The sequence below is a fragment of the Trichosurus vulpecula genome, chromosome 8, assembly GCF_011100635.1.
Source record: "Trichosurus vulpecula isolate mTriVul1 chromosome 8, mTriVul1.pri, whole genome shotgun sequence".
NCBI classification, from domain to species: Eukaryota; Metazoa; Chordata; class Mammalia; order Diprotodontia; family Phalangeridae; genus Trichosurus; species Trichosurus vulpecula.
Genome location: NC_050580.1, coordinates 215,713,184 through 215,724,829, shown reverse-complemented (window position 1 = coordinate 215,724,829; position 11,646 = coordinate 215,713,184). Strand labels below are relative to the sequence as shown.

General features: G+C 39.0%; 1 protein-coding gene across 1 annotated transcript in view; it reads left to right on the top strand.

The window, feature by feature from the left end:
* Window positions 1-446: 446 nt before the first annotated feature.
* The window catches only part of C8H14orf39 (chromosome 8 C14orf39 homolog), a 38,700-nt gene continuing 27,500 nt past the window's right edge, over window positions 447-11,646 (top strand). The window contains exons 1-7 of the mRNA XM_036769563.1: window positions 447-666; window positions 1,450-1,502; window positions 1,763-1,874; window positions 6,156-6,209; window positions 6,303-6,359; window positions 8,307-8,433; window positions 9,934-10,023. Of these exons, the coding sequence (XP_036625458.1) occupies window positions 6,164-6,209; window positions 6,303-6,359; window positions 8,307-8,433; window positions 9,934-10,023 (320 nt within the window). The 5' untranslated portion in view covers window positions 447-666; window positions 1,450-1,502; window positions 1,763-1,874; window positions 6,156-6,163. The remainder of the gene's footprint in view (window positions 667-1,449; window positions 1,503-1,762; window positions 1,875-6,155; window positions 6,210-6,302; window positions 6,360-8,306; window positions 8,434-9,933; window positions 10,024-11,646) is intronic.

Sequence of the window (11,646 nt, the reverse complement as noted above, 5' to 3'; positions counted from 1 at the left end):
AAGGTTCCTTTTGGCTCTGAATCTCATGCATTAAAAAGGGGTTTCCTTGCTAAACCCTTAACTTTTTCTACTCTAGAGTATGTATGATTACTAATTGGACCCTTTGCACAGTTTCTCAAAAAAAAAAATTGGTTTTATTTCATTCTTTGAACTTGCATCAATCGGCGAGTCAATAAGCATTTATTAAACGATTACTACAATCAAGGAACTGTGCTAAGCTGTATCCTTAGCACCTGAAACATAGTGAGTCCTTAATAAAAAATAGTGAATCGATCTGATTTGACCCAGGCTCCTATCAAGCTTCAACAGGGCGCTGCAGAAAGCTCTTTCTGCCTTCCTTCCGAGGGCCGCACCTAAATACGTTCCTACGTGAGCGCGCACGTGACACTTGGGGCTTCGTTCTCCAACCCCGGCCCTAAACAGAAGCCTGGAAAGCCGGTGACGTCAGAGCCGGTGGGAGGGGCCATTGGAAGTGGCGGGAAACGTTTCCTTTGCCTCAGGCTGTCGGGTGCGGGCTCCAGACGCTAAGGGAACGGTCCCAGGGCGACGCCTGGGGCTTCCTGGGCCAGGACCCCCAATATCCGAAGTGACTCTTCACCGGGGGCCCTCCCGCCGAGGCTTCAGCAGGAAAGGTTCCTCCATATTGTTAAGGGTTGTAGAGCCGAGGCGAGCCTGGGAAATGCTGGGGCGGGGGAGGGGCAGCCCCGAGGGAGCCTGTGAGGTAACAGGGAAATGGGAGCTGGGGCCAGGGCGGCCCCCGAGGCACCGGCCTCAGGGCGCGGGCGGGCCCGGGATTACTTAGCGGGGGTTAAGCCTGAGGCAATCCTATGAGGACCGGCGCCCTGGGAGGAGTGGAGAAAGGGGTGGTGGGAGGGGGAGGGGAGATACTGAAATCCCCACCCGCTGCAGGAATCCGGCCGGGCAGGGTTGCAGGCTCTGTCTCTTTGGAAAGGTCCTACTAAGGGCTCAAAGTGACTTTGAAGCCTGTCTACACAGCCTCTGCCACGTGCCAGGCGCTGTGCTAAGAGGCCAAAGGCAGTGCCTGTCCTCAGGAGCTTGGAGTCCAACGGGGGAGACGGCATGCAAACAAATATACGCAAAGCAAGCCGTAGCGGGGATAAATAGGGATTAACTACGGAGAGAAGGCCCTGGAATTAAGAGGGTTTGGAAATAGCCTCCTTTAAAGGATGGGATGAGCTGATATATACTCTGTGTGATATATTTTTACCCGGATCAATTTACGTTACATATATGTGTGTGTATGTATGTCTATGTATGTGTATATATGTTATATACATATGTAGCACCGAATAATAATAATAATAATGCCTACATTTATTTATGACATTTATTTACCGTGTCTCAGGCACAGTGTTTAAGCGCTTTACAAATCTCTGCTTTGATCCTCACAATCCTGGGAGGTAAGTGCGGTTATCCTCCATTTTACAGATGTGGAAAGGTGGACAAACCAGTTAAATGAGCTGCTCTGGTTCACACAGCTGGTAGGTGTCTGAGGATAGCTTTCAACTCAGGTCTTCTGGAATTGAAGTCCAGGGCTCCACCCACCGAGCCACCTATGGCTTCTGGGTGCATGATGTTTGGGGGGGAAAGTAGTTAATTTGGTTTTTGCTACCCATAATGGGGCTGAGAAGAGTGGAACATGACTGAAACAACTGAACGATGAATAGTTACATATTTTAATGCAAAACTCTCCAGTAGATGGAGCATTTTCATTTTTGAGCTCAAGTCTTTCCATTTGCAGTCCCTGGGCTTTATCCGCTGTGACACTTAGCTGCTGACCAGTCCGGAATTCCATTCTACAGTCAGCTGTGGACCACAGGGCTGCCCCTCCTTCCACTCATCATAGCTGAGAGGTTGGTTTACATATACCTCACGCACCCCTTCTTGTTCAGAGAATAGATAGTTGACCTTGGAGTCCTGATGATGTAGGCTCCAGCCCTGCCTTTGATATATACAGGCTGTATGATCTTGGGCAGTCATTGGGAACCTCTCAACGTCCCGGGCCATTCTTTAAGAAAAGTTACCTAAGGGTTGTTGATTGGCGTATAATTTTTCTCAGTTTCTACACTGATGAAATCACATCAGGACAAAAAACATACATTGTATATAATAAATTCAGCAATCAGACAATATTTATTAAGTACCTGCTATGTTGTAGACACTGTGCTAAGGGCCAGGGATACAAAAAGAGGCAAAAGACAATTTTTACCCTTAAGAAGTTTGTAATCCAGTGAGGGAGACAACACACAAATACACACACACGTGCGTGTGCACGCGGTGCATGAGCACTCTCACTCCAAGCCATATGTAGGATAAATGGGAAATAATTAACAAAAGGAAGGGCTAGAATTAAGAAGCATTGGGAAAGACTTCCTGTAAAGGATGGGATGAGCAGTTATACATATACTCTATGCATAAGATATGTATTACCCAAATCAGTTAATGTCAATGTGAGTCTATTTTTGGTTTATGTAGAATCTTAGTGGTCTTATTCTGATATTAAATAAAGTAGGATAGACTAAACCTGTCTTATAAAAACCACTGAATCTCTGTGGTTTCAAAGACGTGTTGTAAGGATGTAAACAGCTAGTAAACACTGAAGGGGACAGCCGAGGATCCTAAACCTACCAGCCTTTGGAATAGCAAATGCTTCTAGCCCAGTGCCCTCAGACGTCATTCTGGGAGGCAGCGACTTGTAGAGATGCAGCCTGACCACCACAGCAGATGCTACAGCCACACCTACTGAAGACCCAGAAAAGAAATTTTACTGCTACCAAAACCCTTGACATTGTCAAATGGTTCAGCTGATAGGATTTATTTTTTTCCCAGTGGAAATGACAGAAGAAACATTTCCATTTGCTTTGCTGCTGTGTTCTAAGGACTTTGGGACCTTTTAACCTTTCTATTTGTATGCGCAGAGACTTGTGTAGTGTTTTGCACATAGTGAGTGATGAATACATACTTTTTTCATTTATTCGATTCATTCTTTCCCTTGCCAGACCATCAGCCCTGCTCTGGCTTCACTTCCCTTCCTGATCTTCATCAGTTAGTTAACCAGTTTAACTTTATATTTGATTGATATAGATTGCTTGCACCCTGGTCCAACTTCTCTTATGTCTTACTAAACCTCAAGCCTGGATTATCCCCACTATCAAACTCCTTTACTCCTACAAATTGGAATAAACTATGCTGGAAGAAGTCATGTAAACATGTAGCCATGCTAATGGGGTCCATTACAAATTTAAGTTACCTAGTCTCAACTGGGCTCTCTCTTTTGCAAGGCCATTCTTTTATACTCTTTAATTCATTCCCCACAGTGATTGTTCCAGACTTCTTCTTAGGATCATAGATTTAGATCTGGAAAAGACCTCAGATGATCTGGTTTCCACTTGAGACCCCTTTTCCCTCTTTTCCTTTTGGCAACATTCCTTGGCGTTATGAGGCCCGAGGGCATGCACGATTCAAAGTTCGAAAGCTTAGTATTGGGAGCCAAAGCTTCATTGAAGTTTCACATCAACACAGGCAAGCCGGGAAGCACTGCCAGAAACACCTTGGATTCATTACACATTTGATTTTGGACTAATTTTTGGTTGTTGCATGTTCAGTAAACCTTTACTGTTGCCAAATTTATGGGGTCAAGTCCCACAGTTTAAGAATCGCTAATCAGTTCATCCCCCTGTTAATAGGTTAGGAAACTGAGGCTCAGGGAGATCGTTACTCATCTAAGGTCTCTGAAGTTGTGTCAGTGCTGGATTTCAAGCCCGAGTACTGTGACTCCGAGTTTAGGGCTATGCTTTATTCACTGAAATACAGTACATGCCTTACCTCCTCAAGGGTCCCACACTACTCCCTTCCCCCTCTTCTTCATACTTTATGGTGAAAAGAGGCCGTTTTCATGAATTCCCTCCCATATCTCAAAACCCCTTGGCATTTCCTGTTCTCTTCTGGTTTTTTTCAGTCTCTGATGAAAAAGGTGGCCCTTCTTGCCAAGGCCAACTCCTTCACTTGTACCTTGGATCTTATTCCCTCTCATCTCCTGGAACAGATTGCCCCCCAAATCATTCCCTGTTCTCTTTATTCTAACTCTCCTTCCTCTCTCTCTCTCTCTCTCTCTCTCTCTCTCATTCATTGATCCCATCAATAATAATAATGATGATGACTAACTAGCATTTATATAGTACTTTAAGGTTTGTAAAACTTTATGGTCCCCACACTAACCTTGTGAGCTTTGGTGCTATTATCCCCATTTTACAGATGAAGGAACTGAGGCTGAGAGAGGTTAAGTGATTTGTCCAGAGTAACACAACTAGTGTTTGAAGTAGGATTTGAGCTCAGATCTTCTTAATATGCTGTATGGTATATCACCTAGCTGCCTCCTAATCAGTCAACCATCAAGCCCTTATTAAATGTCAGTCACTATGCTAAGTGCTAGGGATGTAAAGAAAGGTAAAAACAATTCCTTCTCTCAAGGAAATTACATTCTGATGGGGGGAGGCAACATATAAATAAATAGATACATATAATATGTTGTTTTTTATCAACAGAGGGTAGATCAAAGTCTATAGGCTATCCTTAAAAACCATCCCTTGACCTTACCATACCCTCAAGCTTTCTTCATATATCTGTTTCTGTTTTCACAGATTAAAAAAACCCAAAACAAATCTGTCTGTTCTCACTACTTCCACTTCTCTCCTCTCACTCTTCTGCCTCTTACCATCAGCCTCCTGACTTCATTATTTAATTAAAACTTCTCTCTCCGAAGTTACCAATAATCTCTTAATTGTTGAATCCAATGACTTTTTCACCAGACTTATCCTTGACTTCTCTGTAGCACTTGACACCATAGCTGCCCTTTTCTGCTGGTTATTCTCGCCTTGCTGGTTTTTTGTGACGCTGTTCTTTCTGGTTCTCCTATGTGCCACTACTCCGTCTCCTTTTCTGGATCATCCACTGGTTGTGGATGAAACTCAAGGCTCTTTCCTGGGCTCTTTTTCCCCTCTACACCTTTGAATGATTTTATCCTCTCCCATGGGTTCAATTATTATTTCTATGCAGATGACTCCCAGTTCTTGTTTCTTCTCCTGAGCTCCAGCCTTCATTGCCAATTGGACATTTCCTGCTGAACTCAGTATGTCCAAAATAACTTAGTCTTTGCTCCTCAACTTACTTTCCCCTTACCTTCCCACTTTTATCGAGGCCGCTATCATGACCTTGTAGTCATCTTTAACACTTGGCAGTCTTGGACCACCTCCCTCCATCAAATCAGTTGCTAAGTATTGTCTATTTGACCTGAACAACTTCTCTTTCCTTCTACTCACATGACCACCACCTGTCACCTGGACTATTACAATAACCTCCTATTTGGGGTCTTTGCCTCCAACTTTTTGACCTAGATGAGTATAATACTAAATCTCTAAGCAATCCAGTTATATTTAAAGCATAGGTCTGACCATTTCACTTTTCTATCCAGACACTCCAGTGTCCCTCTTGCCTCTAGGATAATGTACAAAACTCTTCTGTTTGTCATTTAACAATTTGAACTCCAGACTTAAGTTTATTCCTCTTCACATACTCAACTATCCATCCAAACTTGCCTATGTTCTTTTTCCCGTTTGTGACATTCTATCTCCCCTTGCTGAACTTTTGTACAGGTTATATCCTTTACTTGGAATGCATTTTCCCTTCATCTCTGCCTCAGAGAATCCCTAGCTTCCTTGAAAGCTCAGCTCAAGTGCTACTTGCAACAAGAGGTCTCTAATGAGTTCTCCCCACCTACATGCTAGTGCTTCTGTTTATTTATGTGTGCATGTGGTTGCTCCTGATAGATTATAAACTCCTTGAGGCAGAGACAGTTTGGTTTTTGTCTTTGTATTCCCAGGACCTAGCATATTGTCCAGTACATAAATACTTGTTGGTTGATTTAACTGTTAAAACATTCTCTCTGCCATTGAGGCCTCTATATTTGTTAATAGTTCCAAAAACTTGTTCTTTTAGAAATGTTTGTTTTGTTGTTGTTCAAGGATAGGGAGAAGTAGTAACTTTAAAAAAAACTTAGAGTATAAGGATATATATTACTTTCAGAAAATTTTCTCATAATTGTTAGTAATGGATTTTCCCCCCTTTTTTCCCCAAAGTATCCACAATGAATGACCAATTTATCGCTTTAGACAAACTTTTGCTAGAACTGGGTAAGTTACAAAGTAAAATTAAAAATAATGATGGCCTTTTTTTGTTCTCTAATATATTTTATGAAGTAAACCAAGAAAAATTGTCTGTTTTAGTTTTCCAGGCTGAGCAAGATTCAAGTGCTAGGGAAGAGGCAAAGCAACAGATTACTTGTAAGTAGTTTTATATGATATATACTTTTTATTTGTGTTAATACTTAAGGTCTAGATAAAAAGAGAAAAATGAGAAAAGCATTCTCTCTGCAAAGAATGGCTTCATCTGAATGCAGCCATGTTTCTATCTTGTTCAGTATAGCTTTAAATCACTGAGTAATTGTGACACAAACATAATCGTATACAACAAGAACTTAAGTACAGGGTGTTCCTAAAGTCTGAATGCATAGGCAAAAATGCATATTTTCAAGAAATGAAATGAATGAAATTTTCAACCACATTTTATTTAATTAGAATATTAACAAATAACATCTTCAATATGATTTCCATCATTCGTGATGCAAAGGTTGATACACTTTGCAAGATTCACATGAATTCGAAGCAATAACTCCACACTGCTGTCAATTTTAGCACATTCACTCTTTATGCGTTCAATCAGGTGTGTTGAATCTGTGATTTTCATTGAGTACACCTCCGTTAGCACACCCCAGAAAAAGAAGCTGCTGAACAACACAGTCTTCAGTGAAACAGTTAATGAGATGTTAATGAAATTTTCTATGTGTCCAGACTTTAGGGACACCCTGTATTAAGTATCGTTTTGTTTGTGTCATGATTACTCCAATTTAAAGCTATACTGAACTAGACAAAAACATGGCTGCATTCAGTTGAAGCCATTCTTTGCTGAAAGAAAGTTTTTTTCATTTTCCTCTTTTTGCCTAGACCCACAGGTTCATTGGTACGGGGGACTCTTAGTATAGAAACTTCCTCCACCAATGCAGACTGGCGACTTATCTGTCCCTTTGTCTTCTAGAGTTGCTTGGGGCCACTGAGAGGTTGATTTGCTCTGGCTCAAAATAACTTCTATGTATGTATCAGAGACAAGGCATATGCTCCAGTCTTCCTGACTCCAAGGCTGGCTTTCTATCCACTATACCATGGTGCTTGTTTTCACAGTCATGAGAATTTTTCTAAAAAGACTGTCAGAATTGAAAAATACCACATTTCCAGTAAAATAGTTCTGAAAATAATTTTATTAATGGAAGACCAGGCAGTAATATAATGGAATGAGCATTATATGTGTACTGGATTGTAGTCATGGCTTTGCCATTTCCTAGCTATATAACATTGAATAACTTAACTTACCTTTTCTTCTTCTATAAAAAGGGAATAATGCTCCTTATGTTACCTATCTCAAGTTGTGATGATCTGAGGAAAAAACTCACATATTTTATAAATTGTAAAGCAATATAGACTATTAGCTAAAAGTGAATTAATTAAAATGATTATACACGGTGACTGTACTAGATAAATAGAAGGAACAAAAAGCATAAACTGAAGGCTGTGTCATAATGACCAAGCTTGATCCAGGACAAGAGCTGAGAAAATGCACTTCCCTTCCCTCTTTGGGAAGTGGACAGGATTATGAGTACGGAATATTGCATTCACTGTCAGTCATGGATGATTTTGCCAAACTGCTTTTTTTCTCTTTTAAATCTTTGTTATAAGTGATGGCTTGCTGAGTAAGGGAAGAGGTGGTGATATATTTAGAAATGAAGTTGATGTAAAAACAAAAGATATCAATAAAAATAAAACTTAAAAAGCCATTAAGTTCTTGATTCTTCAGAAAAACATGAATTTGTTTGCTTTTACCAGTCTAAAATTGCAGAGTATTAAGAATTTTTGGCTTGATTTTAATATTTTCAGTTGTATTACTGTTTGGAATGAATGAAAACTTCATGGATAGTGGCTATATGTTTTAATGGTATATATGATGTTCATTCTCAATTTAGAAGTAATTTAATAGAAATTGTGCATCACCCTTGAATGTCTTCAATTTCGTAGTGTCATTAAGTAATAAGATTTTTTATGTGGGATCAGTTACCATATAAGTTTATTTTGGTCCTCTGATAAGTGTATGTAAGTAAAATATATTTATTCTGTTTTCAGTACTCTGTACATGTATAAGAGAAAAAAAGAGGAATATTTTTACTCTACGTGACAAAATAAACACAATTGATGATGAAATTGCTCGTTACCATAAGCATAGCAAATATATCAAGGATGACTGTACCAAGTAAGTACTTGATAGAGATGAAATTTTATTTTTGTCATTAATTTCTTTTATTTAGGGTTTCTAAATAAGGGTAACAGCTAAAAGTATGTCTCTGGAAGTTTTGGGGGCATAAGGAAATATCCTACATTGACAAATGCAGTAGTTGATGAGGTATAAACTTTTTAAAAGTCATCTACCAATGTAGAAAAGAATGTACAGCAACAGTTCATTAATTGAGATCCCATTAAACCAAACCTTATTAACCCCAAATTCTAGATAATTTAATGAATACAAGATCATTTTTGAGTAAAATGTTAGAAATAATTTCTATATCTATCCATTTTCAGGATCTTCTTTGTAAATGAAGAGAATTCTATTTAAAATCAATAGCTTTTCCAAACAAATATTCAAGAAAGTAAAGATTCCTTTGACATTTAATTTCTGGGTCCAGTAGTTAATTCTTCTAGGTTAAACTATCTCTATGCATTATGTTAGATAATCATATTGTCATTACTAGGTTTTTAGCTTGCTTCATTTTACTGATACCTTTTTTATGTCAAAATATTGAATGCCTATTCTATACAAATCATTGTGGAATCTTTGTTATATTCTGTGTTTGAAAATAAAATTATTTCTTTGAAAATGGTCACTATAGGTTAGATGTCCCAGAGTAAAAAAAACATAAGTGGGAAGTACTTTGCAAGGCTTACATAAGGAGTACTGGGAAAATGGAAGAAAATCTGGATATCAACATAAGAGAAAGACAGAAACCTAGATTTATGAGAATTTCAAGGCACTAAGATATAGCAGTGAGGTGAAACAGTGAGCAATGGGCAGAATCTATCTAATACGTAAAATGGAAATTACTGTAAGATCGTGAGATTTTCATATTGGTAGGATCCTCTTCTGGTCTGCTCCCTGGGGCCAGGCCATGTAAAAGAAAAAAAAAGATTTTATGGTTAAGTTTGTAATCATTTCACTCTGGTTGTCTGGAACGGACACTATTGGGTTTTCTCCTTTTAGTTCAGGAAGATGCAACAACAAGCCTTTCTGAGTTTCTATAGGATAGAAAAACCTCTCCTTACCCCTTACCCAGTTCTCTGAAGCGGCTGCCCCAAAACAAATGTTGAGTTAATATTTCAGCTATGTGGTGACAAAGAAAAACTGGCATTTGGATGTTGTTAGAAAGGAACCAAAGCATGTTGGAGCTAAAATAAAATAACAGTACTTTCTGTGGGCAGCTTTCTTCATATTTGTCTCTTCCCATCCATACTTCCAAACCAGTGCATATGTAAGGAAATGTTCTTTTAAAAAACACATTTGTGTTTGGATACATAAACAGAGTATGAGAAGTTATCTTCTCTTCTTTAAGCTCATGTGGGATTTTCCCCTGTGAAATTGTGAAGGTCATCTCAAAGAGAAGAAAATTGACACCCTTCATTGGATACATCTATTTTCTAAAACTTACCTTTGTTATCATCCATCTGATATGCTCTTAATGAATATAAAATTTTTCCACAGCTGGATTCCTACACATGATGTTCTTCATAAACATGAAGTGTATTTGCAGGAGCAATTTCAGGATCACCAGGAAACTACTGAAAAAGACAAGTACTGTACAATGCTAATTCAAATCAATAAACAACATAATTGTTAATAATAAGAAATAGAACATTGTAAGAATGCTAATTGAAAACACTTTGTGTTCAAGGAAATTTTAAAAAGTAATTGTGTTGGCAATTCTTTGTGGCTTATATTGCTTCAGATGTTTAGCAACTGAATCCTAAGGCTATAGATCAATGATCTCCAAAGGGTGTGCTACAAAAGCTGTGTGTGAGAGAGGAAAATGACAGCTGGCATCACTGTTGGGATCTCTGTACCCAAGGTCTCCTTAGGGTTTTTGTACACATGTCCTTGGAGCAAAGCCAAGTACACATAAAAATATGGGACATTTAGATGGAATACGAGCACACGTACATTATCAGAAGATGGGTGCATCAGCATGGTATAAATATAAGCATACAGTTTTCAAACCGTGGGTATCTCTTTTCATTCACAGATCTTAATATATTTGAATTGGCCCACAGGTCCAGAAGACAAAGTGGACTCTTTTCCATGTCAAGTGGGCCAGGGGTGTTTTCCATAGTCAGTCTGGGAATCTTGGCTATTCTGTGGGACTCTATGTGGAAGTGTGCTTCAGCTTCCATGTTGCCAAATGCTATGTAATCTATTATATGCACAAATAGGTCCTTGTTTATGAACCCTTTTCTAGGAGTAATCAGTGCAGCAAGGGTGCTTTTTTTTGACTAATGGTCTTTGCATTTAAACTCTGGAGGATTAGAAACACTATTTTTTGTTTCCACCTATTTGTGGACCATACTATCTTACAGAAAACTTTGGAAGATGATATTTATTGTTTTGTAGCACAGATTCTTCTTTTTATGGATGCTCTACTTAGCTGGTGAGTTGTATATTGTTAAGGAAAAGAAGATGGGTTGGATGTAGTTCATAGATGATGAAACAAAATAAGATTATGATAATGTTGAATGTAACGTAATCCTCACATGTAAAATATTTTTAGAAGATGATATTAATTGTACTTTAAGCACAATTAGAAGAGAAGAATGTTTTATATGTTGATTATATGATAGTGGTAAGGTGGGTGATTATGTGCCCTGGCCCTTTCCAGTGGGCGTCATGTGCTCTGGCTTAGCACTGAAGGACTTGTTCTTTGGGATGGCCCAACAACCACTTATTGGTCCTCACAGTTCCTGTGGGACATCATAGTAAACCCTTGGTCCGGTGGCTCCTTTTTCAGTTCACTGGAAGGGCTTATGTTCTGCTGGCATAGCTTTGAAGAACTGTATCATCTCCATACCATGATGAGTTATCATATTAGGACTTTAGTGGAGGAAAATTAACAATTTTATTTTGAATACCTTGTATGAATGAAGAGACCAAATATTTTGTTTAGTTAATTGTCAGTAAACATTTATTAAGGACTTGTTATGTGCCAGGCACTGTGCTAATCTCTGGGTATACAAATACATATTAAAAAGAAAGACAGTCTCTGCCCTCAAGGGGCTTACAACCTAGTGGAGGAAGATAACACACAAAAGAAGGCTGAAAAGTGGGAGGTTAAGGCTAGGCCCAGGGAGGTACTTGGGCAGAAGTATGATGGAGAAGTTAAGAAAAATCCCAAGGCAGGGTAACTAAGTAGACAGTAAGGAGATG